Below are 19,821 nucleotides of genomic sequence, written 5' to 3'. Positions count from 1 at the left end.
ATATCCTAAAAAATAGGAATATGTTTTAATTAAAAAATAATTAAATAATATTAAAAATTGACCAAAAGCTGAATTTTGTTGTACAAATAGCATTTTCCTAATTCTGACCTAGTAATGCTAGGTAGCTAAAATATTATAGACAATAAATAAAAATATATCATCAATAATATTTGCACTGATAAGAGAGTGTAAATTACTCTTCTAATTTAATCGACAAAATTAATTTCTTTCCATAACTATCTTCTCTCGTTAATTACACCAAAAGCCAATTTCAAATTGAATTTGAACTAAATCTCAAAAAATTCTCTTTCATTATTACATTCATATAATTTTATAATTTTTTCTCAAATAAAAATTTTAAATTATGATAATTTTAATTTTAAAAAAATCTCAAATTAATATTATCTCAATATATTTTTATAAAATCTAAAAGTATTTTAAATTTGATTTGTCTCTATTTATTGAAAATTAGAAATGTCTAAAATTATTAATTTTTGACCTGCAAAATAAATAATAAATTAGTACTAAATCATTGATTATAAAAATAGAGCTAAAGGATCTGGTTTATCTGGATCATTATGTATTTTAAGAATGGAAATCGTTTTCAGAAAGACTAGAAGGTTGATTTGAGCAGAAAGAAGCTGCTCAGTCTAGAATTAACATGGACTACCTCAAGAGAATGTGATGCTGTCAAAGCAGAATAAATCCTTCAATATCTTCAACCTTCTTTGGATCTTGAACAGTTAGAAATAATAAGTTATGGAGGTTTTAAGCTTTCAATTTGGATTTCTGATTCATCCTATGCCTATCTAGTTGGTATGAAACTTTGTAACTGTATGAATTGTGGATGTCTTGTACTCATTGGTAAATTGCCGTCTCTTCGCTTTTTGTGTATCGACGGAATGGACAAGTTTGAAAGAATAGATGAACACTTTTGTCAGGATGGAAATGATCAACAATATCATACATTTTTAAAGTTGGAAAAACTGTCAATTCAATCCATGCCTCAATTGAAAGGGTGGATAGGAATACAAAATGGAGGCTTTCCATGGTTGAATAAACTTGAGATAAAATTTTACCCCGAACTGCAGTCACTTCCGCCAGTCTTGTCTGGCCTCGATTTTAAGCATTTGGAATTGAGTTATTGTCCAAATATGAAATATCTCATCTTCTTTTGATGGAAAAGCATTTAGATGTCTTAAATATCTTTTGATCAGACACTGCTCTGAGCTTACGAAAGACTGCAAGAAAGTGGAAGGCAAATACTGGAGAGAGATATCTTATGTCCCCAATGTATTTATTGATGATGAAGAAATCACTCGTCTTAACTGGTCAGAACTTTGTTATTTTTTTCCTTAAATATATATATTTGAGATTCATCCTTTTATCTTTCCTTTTATTAATAATATTTTGCATTCCAACAGATAACTACCTAAACTGTAATTGAGATATTTAGGTTTGTTTTAATTTATATTTCTGTCTTGTTCTGATGATGTTTGCCAATTTGTATTAACTTGGTTTCACCAATTAGTGTACTTATTTCTGACTGTCTTGTATATTCATAATTCATAATAGGAATATTTAATCTAATGAAGCATTTAGCTTGCTAGGGCTCTTTAGTATTATCAAATTTAGAGAAGACTTAAATAAGATTTTGGTCTTTAACATTAGCAAACTTTGGTTTTGTCCTTATAGTTTTATTTTATTTTCAAAGGAGCCAAAAATTTATTTAAGCTTTTAGAAAAATTAATTTCTAGATTTGAGCACGACATGAATGAGGCTGACCCTAGTTTAAGTAGTTGCATCTCTACCAAAATGCAAAGCCTACTTTAAAAACGTCATAACACTCGAGGGTCGACGTCGAGTTGACAGCAACACCACCGCTAAAACGTTGAACATTGTGCGTTTCTATTCCCTCGCTTAGGGTTTCTTTCGCTATGTGCCTTTGCTTCTGCGGCTGCTTCTCCTTCTGGAACCACCAGCTTCTTTACCAGAATCTACACACAGACACCATGGACTCGAATCCCAGTTCTAATCAGCCGAAACCAAGAGCTGTTCCCAAGAAAGTTATTCCTCCTGACACACACGAGACTCTGCCTCCGCGGGTGGGGAACATTTCAAGGGATCTTGCGGATCATATTCCTATCCATTCAAGGAAATCCTTCCCCGCAATTCGAGATAGGCTTGGACTGTCTCCAAGATCACCATCTGATGCGACTATGCCGTTCCCTTCTACTACCGGACCGAGAAGTAGAAAGGCTGTGAAATTAACGCAGCTCAAAGTTAATCTGGACAAGCATATTTCTCCTTCAGCATCCTCTCCTTCGTTTGCAATTCACTCTGAAAGAAGCACCACTGAACAACATGTTGATCTTCTTCCTTTTATTTTTCATTGTTCTCTTTTTTCTCTCTATTGTGAATATTCCAAAAAAGAATTAATTTCTTTGTGGGCAGCTCTTTACCATTTCTTCTAGACAGGTGGAGGATCAAGTGTTTGATTCATTGCTATCTGACCAAGTTGTTGTTCCTTATAGGTTAGATCCATCTGTGGGTGTTTTCCGCACTTTACTGTATAAAATTAACCAGTCCATATTAAAGTTTTCTGCAAAATATGCCAGAGTCTTTGATGGAGACATTGATAATGTCCCCGACTATGTTAAAGCATTTGTCCATAGATGCTAAAAGCATCAAACTTGTTGGTTGGGTCCTTGGAAAGATTTCGAAATCTGGAAACCTGTTCGTTACTCCCACACCTGGGTTTTTATATTGATCAAGTTCTGCGTGATCTTTTCTTGAGGCTTAAGCACTTGAGGACATTAAATTTTAGTAGAAGTGATATTTTGGAACTACCTAGTTCCTTTGGAAACTTGAAGTTGTTTCGATATCTTGATCTCTCCTATACCCTCATCAAAAGATTGCCTGATTCAATTGTTAGTCTTTCTAATTTACAGACTCTAAGGTTGAAGAATTGTTTTAAGCTATATGGGTTGCCCGAAAAAATTGAAAAGCTCACCAGTTTAAAGCATTTTGTTTTTGACATTCTTGGACGATCGGGTTCTATGCCTCATGGGATAGGTAACTGACTAGTCATCAGACTTTATCCAACTTCTTTGTTGGTAAGGATGATGGTTGTCGGATTGTAGAGCTGAAGGATTTGGTTGATCTGACTGGATCATTATGTATTTTAAACATGGAAAACGTCTCAAATTTTGAGGAAGTCCGGGAGGTTGATTTGAGTAGTAAGAAGTTGGTCGGTCTATACCTAAGGTGGACTACCTCAAGGGAATGTGATGCTGTCAAAGAAGAACAAATCCTTCAATATAGTCAACCTTCTTTGGATCTTGAAGAGTTAGAAATAGCAAGTTATGGAGGTTTTAAGCTTCCAAATTGGTTTTCTGATTCATCCTATGTCCGTCTAGTTGATATGAAACTTTATAATTGCATGAATTGTGAATGTCTTCTACCCATCGGTAAATTGCCGGCTCTTCGCTTTTTGCTTATCGACGGAATGGACAAGCTTGAAAGAATAGATGAACACTTTTGTCGGGATGGAGAAGATCAACAATATCATGCATTTCCAAAGTTGGAAAAACTGTCAATTCAATACATGCGTCAATTAAAAGAGTGGACAGGAGTACAAAATGGAGACTTTCCATGGTTGAATAAACTTCAGATAACATTTTGCCCTGAACTGCACTCACTTCCAGTGTTGTCTAGCCTCGATTCTCTTAAGCATTTGAAATTGAGTTGTTGTCCAAATATCAAGTACTGGAGAGAGATAGCTCATGTCCCCAATGTATTTATTGACGGTGAACAAATCACTCGTACATCTTAAGTCTTAACCGGTTAGAACTTTGTTATTTTTTTCCTTAAATATATATATTTGGGATTCATCTTTTTATCTTTTCTTTTAATAATGTTTTGCATTTCAAGCAAACAACTAGTATTAACTTGGTTTCACCAATTAGTGTACTTATTTCTGATTTCCTTGTATATTCGTAATTTATAATATGAATATTTAATCTAATGAAGCATTTAGCTTGCTAGGACTCTTTAGTATTATCAAATTTAGAGAAGACTTAAATAAGATTTTGGTCTCTCTAACATTAGCAAACTTTGGTTTTTGTCCTTATAGTTTTATTTTATTTTTAAAGGGGACAAAAATTTACTTAAGCTTTTAGAAAAATTAATTTCTAGATTTGAGCACGACATGAATGAGACTGACCATAGTTTAAGTAGTTTCATCTCTACTCAAGGGTAATGCAGTGTTCAATGGTCCTACCTGGTAAGGTTTGGGAAGGATAAATGTATGTAGCCTTGTGCCTGAAAATGGAGATGTAGTTGTAGATTGTAAGCCAGAAATAACAATAATATATGTTCCTCCTTCAGTTTGGAAAGAGAAGAAAAAGCTCGGTGATTTTGGCATAGGCATAGCAGTTACACCATCAGAAGATTTCTATCTTATTTAGTTTTCATCCAATGCATGATATAATTTATTTAGCAGACAAATCTAGGGGAAAAGTTTTGTTGTGCTTGTAGCAACTCTGCATGTTGTATGGAGTTCCAGTTCTACACAAACTTTAACATTGTAGAAGTAAACTTGAAGGCTCACAGACTCTGTTGTTGAAAATTTTCATAGAACTTTTCTCCTGAACTTATTGCAGGTTGCAGAGGACTGGTTAGTTGTTACTTGTTAGGGGATCATATGAGACAATAAATTTCAGGTTTCACCAAGAACTTTCAGATTTATCTGCCTTTGGTGCCGAGGTTGGTGATAGAAATTAGGAAAGTTCTGTAAAGCATTTTGGCCTGGTGCTACAGTGTGGGGGAGTCTGTCTATGACTCTATGTACCTATGTTGAGATTTAAAGCCGAACTATTAGTATAATCTCATCGTATTTTTACTCTTCTAAGAGACTTTTTTGCTTATAGTTAGTACAATTATCAAATCATTTGGAGTGTGTTTCATTTATCCTGAATTTTATGTTCTAGCTGCTAAAAATTGGTGAATTATACGATACTTCTTATTCCTCAACCTTATCACTTCAAATTAACTAACAATGCTACTCCTCTATTATATAAGTTGTTGTACACTATTTTGGTGTATGATTTAATTGTAATTTGTTATACAATATTTTGAAAGTATTATTATCAACTAGGGACTGACAATATCCATTTATAAAAAAACCACGTTACTTATTCGGTTATTCCTCAATCTAATAACAATAGTTTAGAAGTATTTTAGGTCTTTTTTTTGTAAATTAAGTCCAACATTTTCTATATTTGGGCTATATTACATGACAAAACTACAAGGACCAGATTCATAAACAAATCCACAATTCCGTCACTTGGTTTTTGTTGAAAAAAATATATTTCTCTAACATGAGTTGATCAAGTGGGCTTTTTTACGTAAATGCGCATGCAAATAACTTTAATTCTCAAAATGCGCATGGCTGAAAATGTTTCTGAAAATGCGCACTGTCAACTCGCAAGAATCACCAACGAAATGGAAATGGGATACATATCAAGGGGGTGTCCACGAAATGGGATCTGGCCACTGACACAAACCATTTCATTTGTTTCAAAAACAAAATGGAGCACCTCACACATGGCACACACGAAATGCACCATATCACCCATGGCATACACAAAATGCACATTTCACTCATGGCACACACGAAATGCCCCAACTCACATATGACATCCACGAGTTGGGCATTTCATGGGAGGCACACACGAAATGGCCATCCTCAAGTGTGGCAGGCACGAAATTGGGAGGGGAGGCAGTCAAAGCAGCGAGTCTCAGTGTTGCAGTTTCCGTACGAGCATGCATTGGGTGATTAGGAGGCAATTAATTGTTGTCTTGTGAGTGTGAAGCATATAAAAGGAGGTGAAGGGAGGGGAGGGACCAATTCGAAGGTAAAAAAGATAAGGGAAGTAGTGGGTTGCATGAGAAAGTTTTATATGTTGGTTGGGTGAAAAAAATTATTTGTGCTGGAGTAGTAATTTTTATTATTAAAAAAATGAGTGGAAGTGGAATTAATGTGGAGGAAAACCTTAATAGGTTGGATGAATTTCACATTTATGCTCATTTACATGTTAAGGTGAGTTTCTTTTAATAACAAAATAAATTTTTGTTAATAATTAAAAAAATTGTTCTAAACTAAATAATTGTGTTTTGATCTATTTCAATTTCAGTCGGCACATGTGTTGACTCCGCATGGCACGCTGGTCGATGTTTTCTCTGTAGACGAAGCAAATCCGAGTATGGAGATTAGGAGGCAGATGCTTGAGCCGTACTTAAGAAGAGCCGGCTTCTATTATGCGTCTCTGATAAAGCGTTTTGAGTACGACAACCCAATGATTAGTGCTCTTGTGGAGAGATGGCGTCCTGAGACCCATACATTTCACCTTTCAGGGGGTGAGTGTACTATCACTTTGGAGGATGTTGCCATGCAGGTGGGGTTACCAATCGACGGTGAGCCGGTGAGTGGCACTCTAAGGTCATGGAGTAAGTTCCACCATAGGGATATTTGGCAATGGTGTGAGGAACTCCTTGGAGAAGTTCCTAACGGACATGTAGGGACCACGAAGTATAACACAAAACTGAAGTGGCTCAGGAGTAGACTACAACAGATGCCTCTTGACTCTCCCGAGGAGGCCCTCGTACGGTATGCACGTTGTTACATTATGTATTTATTGGGTGGCATTTTACTTCCTGACAAAGCGAACAACACGGTTCACGTACGTTATCTTCCTCTCCTGGCCAACTATGATGCCATTAGTACATATAGTTGGGGCAGTGCCGTGCTCTGTTGGTTGTATAGAGGCATGTACCTAGCGACTGATTACAACGTCGAGGAAATGTCTGGTTGTCATACACTGTTGATGTCTTTGATATACTTCAGGCTTCCTTTCTGGGCACCGGACGTGACGAGCCCATACACATTTCCGTTAGCTACAACGTAATATATTTTCCTGCATATCTTCCGTATTTATGACTTGTGTTGTTATTTCATCTGCACTTTTATTTAAATGTGGTTATGATCATGGTGTTCTTTCGTAGGTGGGCGGGCAAGAGAGGAAAGAATGACTTTCCCGAGCAACGCTTACAAAGGCACCGGCTTAGGTTGGACAATTTGAAGGTGGATGAGGTAACAATTCCTGTTGCATGACTCTGGCATGAATTTGTTTTGTCCCTGAAAGTTTGTCTACCTGTGTAAATGACACTCGGCTTTGGTAGTTTCTGTGGATGCCGTATAGGGATGCACGTATTTTGTCGAGGGTGCTTACGGAATATCTTGGAGCTCCACATGGGATTTCAATACGGCGGTCGTGCCACTTATTCTGTTCCGCTAGATCGAGATTGTTAACATCGATAGAGTCATGCGGCAATTCGGTGGGAAACAAGGTCCACCGAACCCTCCATTAAACATAGACACATTCCATCACCAGTCGGCTCGCAACGAAGACGGATGGTGGCCCATCCGCCTACAGACATGGTTTGAAGTTTGGACAAACCGACGGACTGTATCATATCGGATAGAGATGGATAGGGCAGATACCTTGCATCCCAGTCATGATTATTACAGGTGGTATTGCTCGAGAACAAAGAGGTTTCTGCATTTGTAGAGTTCATTGGACCAAGACTGAGGTGCAGGTAATGGTCAGGGGTGCCGCTGGAAAGACCTCCAACCCTTGCAACATTTATCGGTTCAACACCAGTTGGGATGACCCTTTCGCCCTGAACCGGTTGGGTTTCCGGAACAACTGCTTCCTCTCCGCTATCATTCTCAATCTCGTCTTCCTCAGAGGAGTCAGCTAACCTGTCGGACATTCCTTCCGGACATGCGACATGGACATTAGGGAAGGGACGTCGGTCAGGAATTTCTATATTCTGGGCGGGGGCCACGAAGGCGTTAAAGGACGGACTGCGAGCCCTACCTATCTCCAAAAACGGAATGCCTTCACCAGCATCGGAATTTCGCATTTCCTCCACGTTATTCGAACTAGATGAGCTGCCCCCCACATCTTGAAGCTTCACGCAGAGTTCCATCGAATAGATGCTTCCAATGCTACGATGATACGAAAACATCATCGACACGTGCTGGTCAGATTTAATATGCATTTTCTGATATGTAAACGAACTTGCTACAGCAACCGGTATCCTATAAATAAGCGTATTGATCTCCTTTTTTCCAATCAGCCCAGTGTTCATCAGAATCATATTTTTTAGTTGTTGCAGACACGACTGTGGGAAAATCATTATCCAAAGTGGGTCGTCACACATAAAGGTCACTCCCTCAGCTGTATACGAAATTTCACCGTTGGAATATATGACCACATAAATATGTTCAAATGCCATCATGACACCCAAAAATTAGTGAAAGCAGCTTCTATGAGAGTGGTATTTTCGAAGAAGAAGGAAGGGTAGAAGAAGTGAGAATAAGAAATGTGGCTTTAGTTCTACTGGAGAAGGGTTTTATAGCCTACTCGATGTTCCAATTCGTGTGCAGTACACACAAATTTGTCACATTTCGTGTGCGGTACAAGAGACATGGAGTCTCAACTCAGCCATAAACCCATTTCGTGCCAGGATGCCTAGAGTTCTACCTTCCATTTCGCTGCTGTCACCATGGAAATGGGATAGCCATTTCGTGGAAGGTTATCCTGACATGAAATGCCTATTTCGTGGGCACCTGAAGTGAAATGGAGTTCAAATCCATTTCACGGGCACATGCCAAGAAATGGCAATGTGCATTTTCAAAAAGATTTCCAGCCATGCGCATTTTGAAAATTAATGTTTTTTAGATGCGCATTTAGGTAAAAAAACCTAATCAAATGATCATCTTATTAATTCTTTTAAAATAAAATTCAAATTCTGAAAGATTAATTTTTCTCATATATATATATATATTCTCATATCTACCTTGTGATATTTAAAACAAAAAAGTAAAAAATCTAAAAGAGTGAAAGAATAATACAGTTCTTGACTGAAAAATAACAGTCTCACATTATAATTTGTGTTGATATATTAAAAATAGATTTATTGTAATTTAGATAGGCTGGTTTGTTTTAATTTAAGATATTTTGGTTTTTTACGATATTCTTTAGTCTTCCGGTCCAAAAATTAATTTGTTATGGTATTGAGCTTGGTGCATGCACAAGAAATAATTTGAATTAGATCACTTATTTAAGTAGACTAATGAACTAACCATTAAATTACTTAATTTTAATTTAAGATATTTTATTAATATATGTATAATTTATTTTTTATTCTAATAAAAGTTTAATATAATGACAACAACAATAACAAGAACTTATTTCATTAAGTGGAGTAGACTTAATAAAAGTTTAACACTGCAAATAAAAATAATTTAGTTAATAATTTTTTTAAGGCAAATAATAAAAAAAATTTCATTGAAACCTATAAACTTTATTTTAAGATTTTTTATATATTAAAACTTTTTAAAACTAAAAGCTCTGTATGTGTTTCTCTCGTTATTAGAATTGTTTATTTATCTGCGAAACTAAAAAAAAAAAATCTACTTTTATAGTTATTTTTACTCTCTAATTGTTTTTTTTTTTTTTTTTGGTCTCTAGGAAGTAGTAAGCGTAAAGCATCCGAATTCCATTGCCAAAAGCTCGACAAATTCAATTCGACATAATCGAAGCCACAAAAAGTAGTTGAAATCTATCAACACAAATTTTTCTATTGCACTTTCTTATATTTTAAAAAGACTAATGCTAGGGAATTCTAATCCATATATATTATATCAGTTACTATTATAGTAAGTTGTCAAATAAATTTTTATAAAATTAACTAAAAGTAAACTTTTATTGAGTTTAAATTTTAAATATTTTTTAATTAAATTTCAAATATTTGTATTTTAAAATTTTTTATTTTTTTGTGTAAATATATTTTTTATTTTTGACGTTTGCGATTCTCTTAAAATATTGTTAACATTTAGTTCATTCAATTTTATTTTAGTATTTTTTATTTGTATCAAAATTACACCTAAATATTAATTTTAGATAAAAATATTATAGATAAAATAAAAAAAAATTATTAGAAATAAAATTAAATAATAAAAATATTTTTTTAAAAAATTATAAACGTTAATAATAAAAAATATACCTTATTCTTTTATATATTAAATATTAAGGGTAATATTAATCTCTCAATTCCATGACTAGACAAAATACTTCCAAGACACTAAATTTTTAGCCGCCTATATTAGTGCAGAAGTGGGTCCCCGTTCGAGACTACCAAACCCAGTTTCTTTGCTTGTCCATATCCTCCCAAATTTCAGTACGAAAATTAGCTAAGGAGTACATGAGTAAAGGAATAAAAATTATAAAATAGAGGCGAACTTCTGTTAAGAAAAAACATTTATTGGTACAAAATTTATGTACACACATCTTAAAAGTTGATTAGTAGATTTAGGTAACATGGTTGAGTGAAAAAAAAAAAAAAAAACACGATTCTGCTAGGATAAACTAAGATTGAAGGCAACTCTATTAATTAGTTAAAAAATTTTACTATTTTAATTTTTAAATAAAAAATTAAAAAATAATTTATTTAACTTACCCCTTAAACTTGAAAAAAAAAATAGGTATTAAATTTTGAATCATCTAACTTTCTCATTTGAGTCATTTCCCTCTCTATAATAATAACAACCTTAAGCTTCCACTCTAAGCTCATTTTCCATTTTAATAGCTCATTAATGATTAGAAAAAAAAAGGTTAATTTCTTAGCAAAAGTGGTCGGTACAATAATAATTGCAATGTTCCACAGTAAATATTCCACACATATAAAAAAAATCTCAAAATTTTGGTACATGAAATCCTTATCAAAATGCTTCAAAAGTCAAGCTCATTAGTAAAACAATGAATCAACAAGAATCATTAATAAAAAGCGTGGAAATAGCACTTTTATTAAAATTTAACTAATATTTAATTATTAAAAAAAATAAATTTTATATTATTAAATATCAGCTTACACTATTAAAAATATTGATGATAATTAATTAATAACTACACGTCCCAAATTCTACTAATTCTTTAACACTCCTCTTGAGCAAATATATAAACACTCTCCCCCACACAGTTTTTTTCTTTCACAATAACATGGAAGAAGCAAGTAACTGGCTGATACCTACTTCAATATTTCTCCTCTTCTTCTTTCTTGTTTCTAAATACATTCTTCAAATCCATGGCAAACACAAAAACCTACCACCAAGTCCACCTTCTCTACCAATGATAGGTCACCTTCATCTCATAAAACAACCCTTACACCAAAGCTTTCACAACCTCACACAGAAATATGGCCACATGCTGTTCCTCAAACTCGGCACACGAAAAGTCCTTGTTGTCTCTTCACCTTCCGCCATTGAAGAATGTTTCACAAAGAATGATATCACTTTTGCAAACCGTCCCACCACACTTGCCGCCAAGCTTCTCAACTATGGTAGTAGGACGATAGGATTTGCTTCCTACGGCGACCACTGGCGCAGCCTCCGCCGTCTAACAACCTTGGAGCTCTTCTCTACCAATCGTCTTGCCATGTTTGAAAGCATTCGTGAGGAAGAGATTCGGTTATTGGTGAAGGAACTCTTTCAAGAGTGCAGCAAATGTGGTCAAACTCAAAAGTTTAAGGTAGAACATTATAATATCCAGTTTGCCAAAAAGATTCCATTCATATACTCAAATTTTCAGCTACTAATAATCAATTATACTATTTTACTAACGAGCTATAATTTAAATGACATAACATTTTTATATTTATCTAAAAACTTTGGATTCGAGTTTCTTTTTTACCTTTAAAAGGCTAATATTTTATTTAGTCTACACATAGTATTAGTAAATTTTAAATATATAATATATTTTAGTGTATCAGAAATTTAGATATATAATCTTGTCTATTATTTTTATTATCTTTATTAGTCCATATACTAAGATAAAGTTTATGTAAAATTATTCTTCTATATATTCATTTTTCTCCTTTTTTTTTTTTTTTTGTGGGTTTGGTCACTTAATGATAATAGGTAGAACTGAGGCCAAAATTTGTGGAAGTCTCTTTCAACATGTTGTTGAGGATGATATCTGGGAAAAGGTACTATGGCAAGGATATTGATGAAGAAGGTAAAGAGTTCCAAATTCTGATGAAGGAGTTCGCGGCACTTCAAGCTAGTAGCATCAATGACTTCATTCCAATACTGGAATGGATTGATTTTCAAGGCGTGAAAAAGAAGATGGTGAATTTGATGAAAAAGGTGGATAGCTTTCTTCAGAAACTACTTGATGAGATCCAAAGGAATAGGAGCATCAGAAGTGATAGGAACAATAATAATGGGAAACTGAATTTGATTGAAGTCATGTTGGACTTGCAAGATAAGGAACCTGAACTCTACACTTATGAAACAATGAAAGGAGTCATTCTGGTGAGATTTTTATTTCTTCTTCACCTTAAGTAGATATTATTATAAGGGTTTTCCATGCGCTATATTTCGCTTTTATTAAATAATTAATTTCTTTTTTTTAATTAACAGTTAATCAATAAAACAGAAAATAAATAACGATAAAGGCTTTATAATTTTAATTTAGAATATATTAAAAAATTATTTTTTTCAACTAATATTAATGAATTTTTTAGAAATAAATTTTATTTATTTTTGAATTTTAAATTCTAAATTATACTTTTTTAATTTTTAATTTTAAATTATAAATCTAAATCCTAAAATTAGTTATTTATATCTTTTCATATAACAAATAATATATACATTTGGCTCTAGGCATGATATTGTGGAACAAGCTGTGTGCGTCAGAAAGCACTTCATGTTTGATTTTTTGATTAAATTGTTGGAATTGTAGATAATCTTCAGCTCTTTATATTTTTTGAGTTGAGAATGAAGCAAATTCACATTTCACTTCTTGAGATATTGTTAAGTATACCTTATACAAATACAAAAGTAAAATTCAGATTATAGGTGGTACGAATATATAATAATGTAAATCGCACACCATCATTTATTCCTTTTGTCTTTTTGTTGGAAGAAATGAAAAGTATTGTTGAATAGACAAGGTAGAAAAACAGGGAGAAAGTCATAACACGTAATGAGAAAAATTGACTGAAAATACCCCACATCATATGCCACTCCAAATTAAAGAAGACGTATCTGTTCCAAGTCTCTCATCACCATATCTTCACAATAATATCTTCTATCTTCTACATGTAAAAGAAATTGTAAGATTTGATGATGTTGTCATGTCATAGGTCAAAATTGTTGTAATGCATTCATTTAGTGATATACCGTGGTACATTATTAGAAACAAAATGATTTCAATCACTAATTATTTCAAAAATGAAAAGATCTATCCAACATAGTAGCATATGTTTTACGAATACGGTTTTTAGAATATCATAAAAAAATATTTTATTAAAACTTATTAAAAAATAACTTTTAATATTTTTAATGTTTGGAATATGTAAAAAATAAAAAATAGTTATAATTTAAAAACTGTTAAAAATGCAGGCAATTCTGATAGCTGGGTCAGAAACTTCGGCTATTACAATGGAATGGGCAGTGTCGCTTCTCCTCAACAATCCACAAACAATGAAGAAGCTTCAACACGAGATAGAAACACACGCAGGCCATGATCAACTCTTGAATGAATCAAACGCTTCCAAAATGAAGTACCTGCAGAACATAATCACTGAGACACTTCGCATATACCCTGTGGCACCACTTCTCATACCTCACGAGTCTTCAAGTGATTGCAATGTTTGTGGTTATGACATACCGAAAGGGACAATGGTGCTTGCGAACTTGTGGACACTGCAGAGGGACCCTAACTTATGGGCTGATCCTACAAGATTTGTTCCAGAAAGATTTGATGATAATGGAGATGGTAGTAAAGTTTGTTACAATATGATTCCATTTGGTGTTGGAAGACGAGCTTGCCCTGGAGGTGTTTTGGCAAAACATGTTATGGGACACGCATTAGGAGCATTGTTTCAGTGTTTTGAATGGGAGAAAATTGAGGATCAAGTGGACATGGCAGAGGGAATAGGGTTTACATTGCCCAAAGCTCAACCTTTGGTTGCTTTTTGCAAGCCACGTCAAGAAATGGTTAAGGTTCTATCCAATATATAATTTGTGCATGCATTCAAGACTCTATATTTAGGGGGAATAAATTCTATATATATGTTACACATTATATTTATTGCACTATAATGTAAACATTATAAAGGCCTAAATGCTAAATGGCTTAAATAATATATATTCCAGCTTCTTTTTTTTCCTTCTGCCATTGTATTAAAAAAATCGATACACAAGGATTTCACATTAAAAATATTATTTAGATACTAAAATTAATTATTTGTATATAATATATGTATTATTTAATTATATTTAATTTATATTTATATTTTAATATATATTTTATATTAATAATTAATTTTAATAATTAATTTTGATACATACCTATTGTTACGTGAGTAATTTGAAGATAAGATTGGGCTAGAATAGAAAAATTGTAGAGGAAGGTAGTCTCCAAATTATGTATTACTTAATTATCTTTAATATATATTTATATTTTATATTAATAATTAATTTTAATAGTTAATTTTAATATATACCTATTATAATCGTATGATATATACTGAAAAAAAAAGGGGAAATTTCGTATAGTAGCTAGTAGTTGGTCTTCTCCATCACTTAGAAAAATTGTTTTTCACAATAACGACGATGGGCCAATGGGAGGAGACTGGCCTTCTTAGCTTCTTCGGAGATGGACTAGTCTTTCAGCTAAATTGGTGCCTTGGAAAATTTGTAATAATAAATTCTATAATTAATTAGCGTAAGATTACTCATTCACATAGACGACGTTATCATGGTTTTTTTTTTCCAAATTCAGAGCAAAAAAAAAAAATAGAAGAGACAAGTGACTTTTTCATAAGTATATTTTCATTTTTGAAACACATTCACACAAGCATAAAAGTACCACCAATTTATAATTATCATTGGCACTGCTGAATTACTAAGCATTTGTAACCAAACACACTTTAAAAAGCGTAAGCTTGCATATTTCCTATTCAATTTTATTTAAGGTTTCAATTTTTTATTGTTAGTCAAACATTGCAACTCATGTTTGACTACAACTTCCAAAACACTTCTATGATGTTCTATGTGTTGACAAATTGTAGCATCTTTTAATCCTCCAGAATTATTGATAAATAGAAGATAATCATGATGTGCTTGATTTATATTATCTAACAATTTTTTTTTCGTTTTTACCCATTCTAAATGTTTGCACCATTCATTTCTTAAATCATTTTACGTAGTAGTACTGTATTGTTATTATTCACCTACAAAGAAATAAGAAATTAACCTTGATTAAAGACCAGACACAAGAAACATGGACCACAGGTAAACTCATTCGTTTGGTTAAATTGGTAAGCAGATATAAATAGGTTGTTGCCGGCGTTAAAGTCTGTTTGGAAAGTAATAAAAAGTTTATCATTTGTTTGATACTATATTTTTAAAAGATGTTTTTAATTTTTTGAAAAATTAATTGAGAATTTTTAAAGAAATAGAAAAATATAACTTTTTTTTGTTAGAAGTTATTTTATCATTTTTATTAAAAAAAAAAGAATTTTTACTTCAAAATAAAAGAGATTGTTGTGTTACTTTTATTTTTGGTTTTGTAAAAAATGTTTTTTATTTCTGCTACAAATATTAGTTCACCACTATTTTCACTTAAAGTTCTATCTGCTAGAAGTACTAGTGTTTCACTATTTTTATGGAATGTTTTATCTGCTAAAAATGCTGTCTTCTACCATTTTTTTTTAATAGGTCATTTTCTTATTTTACAACATTTCTCTACTTTTTTATATATCTCTTCGTGTATGAAATGTTTGTTTAATTTTTTTAATTTTTAATGAACAATACTATTATATTTATGAAAATATATAAAGAAGAAATAGTGGGTAAAAATATATTTGGAACGTATTTTAACAAAACTGGTTGAGCAAATTTAAAAACAAAGTTCTTGAAAGAAATTAGTTTGAATTATGTTATAAACAACTCAAAAATAAATGAGATTAGATTACGTAAAATTAACATTCAATATTTAAAGGTATTTATTATCATCATTATTTTAATATCTAACTTTTTGTATAAAAAATAATATTTGTTGAGTTATTTATTTAAATACTACAACTTTAAAATAATACTTTTATATAACTAAAATTTCAATCACAAAATAACTTATCAATAAATTATTATTAATAAAAAAATTTATATTTTTTTTTTAATTTTTAAAAACTTATTTAAAAAGTTCAGATGAACCTTCTTAGTTTAACATTATTAAAAAGAGTAGGTCCATTTAGAGGAATCAATCCCAGATTTGGTTAATAGTTCCAGAAAAAAACAATTAAACATGCCAAAATTTTTAAGAGGAAACACAGCCTTTAAATTTTTAATAAGAGAATAAATATCAGATGCATTGTTGCTAGCAAAAAGAATATCATTTACATTAAATTAAGAGATAGATAATGGAAGGATTGGTTTGTCAAACAAACAAAAAGGCACAAACTGCACTGTTTTAACTTTTAAGGTTGCATCAAGTGTACGAAACCAGGACCTTGAAACCTGTTTTAGACCATAAACGGCCTTATGAAATTTACATGTAAAAGCAGTATTTGGATTAAGGAAGCTTGGAGGTTGGACCATATGTCCATATAATCCACGCTTATTTTTTGCTCAAGTAGATGAAACTCAAATCCGTGATTTCTTAGTGGGAGGAAGATATATATATTTTTTTTGTTTTTTACTGTATCTCTCAATTCCGCAAGTCAAGGATTAATCCATCACGGTACTGAGCTCCATTTAGTGGGAGGAAGATATATGCCTTATAGTTAGTTGACAACCAGTCTCATTTTATATCACATAATCTTTTCTTTAGGATTTTTTTAATAGCATAGACCCACTTATTTTTTTACTTGTAAACATTATGTAACATCTGTCACAGAATTTTATGCTGCAATTACAGAAAAATACAACTACTAGATTTTTTGCTCAAACAATAAGGTCCATTTCTATTTCTTTTTCATTTTCATTTTCATTTTCAGTCCGGATAAATTCCATCTCTTTTTTTCTTTTGACGGGGATAAACTCCATTTCAAAAGTGGAGATATTGTAACAAGTAAAGTAGGCCAAATTTTCTAACGAAAAAACTAAAACCCAAATTTTATCAAAAATGGTGGGCTCAAGCCGAAACAGTAAAATACACAAAAAATGTGGGACCAACAAACTGAACTTACTCTGCAAAGTAAAAAAGAAAAACGTTATTCTGGACATAAATTCACTTTGTTTTCACAAATAAAAAATGTTGTAGTTCTGATAAGAATGGTGCTTATAACTAACTTGGTATTGGTATGGTCAAATAATCAAGTCACTTGTCCAATTAAATAAGTACCGATATTTAAATCCCGCTGAGATGGATTAGGGGATAGCATGGGGAGCAAAAAAAAAATGTTGTTTTGTAGATATGTATATAAATTCATTCTCAAACACCCATGTCTTGTTTTCATGTGGTTAAACGATCTTTAGTTGACTCATGCTTTGGTAATACATCTTTGGCTTGAATATAGTTCCATTCCATTATGTAACATGACCTTATTTGCTGGATTCCATCTTCCAGGGTGATGGCAGTTTATTTATGGTCTTCATGTTGATAACGGTCGCATTGGTGGAAAGATGAAGAAAACACTCGAGAGAGGTTATTGAGATGTATAATTTGAATGTCCGGATCACTCAAAATCAAAACATCATCTTGACTGATATACGTGCTGCATCGAAGCGTCCCATCACAACAACATAAAATCTGCATACACTATCATGTTAAGTGTTATGGCCCGGCCCAACATCACACGGGCCGACCTGATCCATGGGCCACCGGGCCCGAACGGACGGATGCGAGGCGTTGGACTCCCGACCCGGACACGCGTCCTTGACAGCTCTCTACTACAGCTGTTTTCGGAAATTTCAAGGAAGGTGGGTCTGCCCTTGTGGGACCCACTTCTGACATGGTATACAAGGGGAGGGTCTTACCCCTCCCCCAAGGTACGTCACATATCATTTTCTTTACTTTTCACCTGCACACCTAACTGATTAGAGCGTTGGAGTGTCTTCGCAAGCGACACCCCCCTCTCCACTTGAAGAGCTCGTGAGGTCGGGTACTCCACCAACTACGCGCCGAAGCCCACAATTTGCAACCACGACCCGTCCCAGAACCGTCCGGACTCCCGAAGAGCCGAACATTGGGGCCGTCTATGGAGACAACTAAATGGATGCTATACCAGGTGCGGTGGTCTCCGCGACCTCCTCCCGGGAACGCACGAGGTCCCCCCACAACAGCCTAAGTCGTCCTCACGATCCAGAGAAAGACGCCCCTTTGGAAAAACTGGCAGTGACAGGGCCAGGATAATGCAGGAATTACGCCATAGGGTGTAGAACCTAGAGCGCCAGCTGGCCGACCAGGGACATCATCAGCAAGCCTCCGACCCAACCTACTCCCCAACTCCAAGATCTGAATCTGAAAGTAGTCGGGAAGATGAAGAACGCCCGAGGAGACGGCGTGACCCCTTGATATACGTCCGGTCTAGAAGGGCACGAGCCACCGGGCGAGATCGGGAAAATGGTAGAGAAAGGGCGAGGAGAGCTCAAGTGCCCGTGATCATGGGCACGACCCCTTTCCACCACTCCGTCCTCGAGGTCCGGCTACCAAAGCACTTTGATAAGCCGATGGACTTGAGGTACGACGGAACCTAAGACCCCCAGGAACATCTTACGGCCTTCGAGGCCAGAATGAACTTGGAGGGAGTGGGCGACGAAGTGAGGTGCCGCGTGTTCCCGGTCACTCTGGCAAGACCGGCAATACGGTGGTTCAACAGCCTCCCGCAGGGCTCTGTTGCCAGGTTTTCGGATATTAGCCGCACTTTTCTGGCCCAATTTACTACCAGGATCGCAAAGGTAAAACACCCGATCAACTTACTCAGAGTGACTCAGAGATCCGGCGAGCCGACTAGAAAATACCTAGATCGGTTCCACGATGAGTGCTTGGAAATCGACGGGCTAACTGATTCAGTAGCCAGCCTATGTTTGACAAATGGACTCTTGAACGAGGACTTCAGGAAGCATCTCACCACGAAGCCGGTGTGGACGATGCAGGAAATCCAAAGCGTAGCTAGAGAATATATCAATGATGAAGAAGTCAGTCAAGTTGTGGCTGCCAATAAGAGACAGCCCTCCTACAATCAACCTCGACAGCACGGTAGCGGAGAAAGGCAGAAGGAGCACGCCAGAGACGGCAGTCCGGGCAAGACATCCAGGCTGTTCTCTCGGATCGAGAAGTTCACCAATTACACCCCCCTTACCATCCCCATCGTAGAAGTTTATTAGCAGATAGCCGAGAAGGGAATTTTGTCGAAGCCTCGACCTCTAAAGGACCGAACCGGGGGGAATAAGAGCCTCTATTGTGATTATCACAAGGCTATGGCCATAAGATGCAGGATTGCTTCGACTTGAAGGACGCGTTAGAACAAGCAATCTGGGACGGAAAACTAGCCGAATTCTCCCACCTCATCAGGGAACCGAGGAGACGGGATCGCGACCGCCAAGGAGAGGACAAGACTCACGCAGTGAAGCAACATCATGAGCCAGACGACAACGAACACGACCTCACCATAGTGAACGTGGTGACAACAAGAAATGTGGCCCCAAGGTCATGGCGGTCTCCTCATCTTTAGCGCAAAATT

General features: G+C 34.6%; 4 protein-coding genes and 1 long non-coding RNA gene across 5 annotated transcripts; 4 read left to right on the top strand and 1 right to left on the bottom strand.

The window, feature by feature from the left end:
- The first annotated feature begins 2,012 nt into the window (after window positions 1-2,012).
- Window positions 2,013-3,835, top strand: LOC130965451 (putative disease resistance protein RGA4). Its single transcript, XM_057890212.1, has 4 exons — window positions 2,013-2,366; window positions 2,455-2,667; window positions 2,952-3,075; window positions 3,144-3,835. The coding sequence occupies exons 1-4, from the start codon at window positions 2,013-2,015 to the stop codon at window positions 3,833-3,835; spliced, it is 1,383 nt and encodes a 460-aa protein (XP_057746195.1).
- A 2,187-nt stretch (window positions 3,836-6,022) lies between these two features.
- Window positions 6,023-7,358, top strand: LOC130965450 (protein MAIN-LIKE 1-like). Its single transcript, XM_057890210.1, has 4 exons — window positions 6,023-6,103; window positions 6,198-6,964; window positions 7,066-7,153; window positions 7,263-7,358. The coding sequence occupies exons 1-4, from the start codon at window positions 6,023-6,025 to the stop codon at window positions 7,356-7,358; spliced, it is 1,032 nt and encodes a 343-aa protein (XP_057746193.1).
- A 3,749-nt stretch (window positions 7,359-11,107) lies between these two features.
- On the top strand, window positions 11,108-14,303 carry LOC130968789 (cytochrome P450 81Q32-like). The gene is made up of 3 exons (XM_057894251.1): window positions 11,108-11,657; window positions 12,047-12,442; window positions 13,535-14,303. Exons 1-3 carry the CDS (start codon window positions 11,130-11,132, stop codon window positions 14,153-14,155), a joined length of 1,545 nt encoding a protein of 514 aa, XP_057750234.1. The 5' UTR covers window positions 11,108-11,129; the 3' UTR covers window positions 14,156-14,303.
- LOC130968790 (uncharacterized) lies at window positions 13,003-13,812 on the bottom strand. The gene is made up of 2 exons (XR_009081740.1): window positions 13,573-13,812; window positions 13,003-13,227 (listed from the first exon to the last, which is right to left on the bottom strand). It is a non-coding gene; the product is annotated as an uncharacterized LOC130968790 (long non-coding RNA).
- Window positions 14,304-18,871: 4,568 nt separating the features above from the next.
- LOC130965449 (uncharacterized) lies at window positions 18,872-19,465 on the top strand. The gene has a single exon (XM_057890209.1). The coding sequence runs from the start codon at window positions 18,872-18,874 to the stop codon at window positions 19,463-19,465; it is 594 nt and encodes a 197-aa protein (XP_057746192.1).
- Window positions 19,466-19,821: the final 356 nt, after the last annotated feature.

This window comes from Arachis stenosperma, chromosome 3, assembly GCF_014773155.1.
Source record: "Arachis stenosperma cultivar V10309 chromosome 3, arast.V10309.gnm1.PFL2, whole genome shotgun sequence".
Classification (NCBI taxonomy): Eukaryota; Viridiplantae; Streptophyta; class Magnoliopsida; order Fabales; family Fabaceae; genus Arachis; species Arachis stenosperma.
Note: the sequence above shows the minus strand (reverse complement) of the source record. Positions and strands in the feature narration are given on the sequence as shown.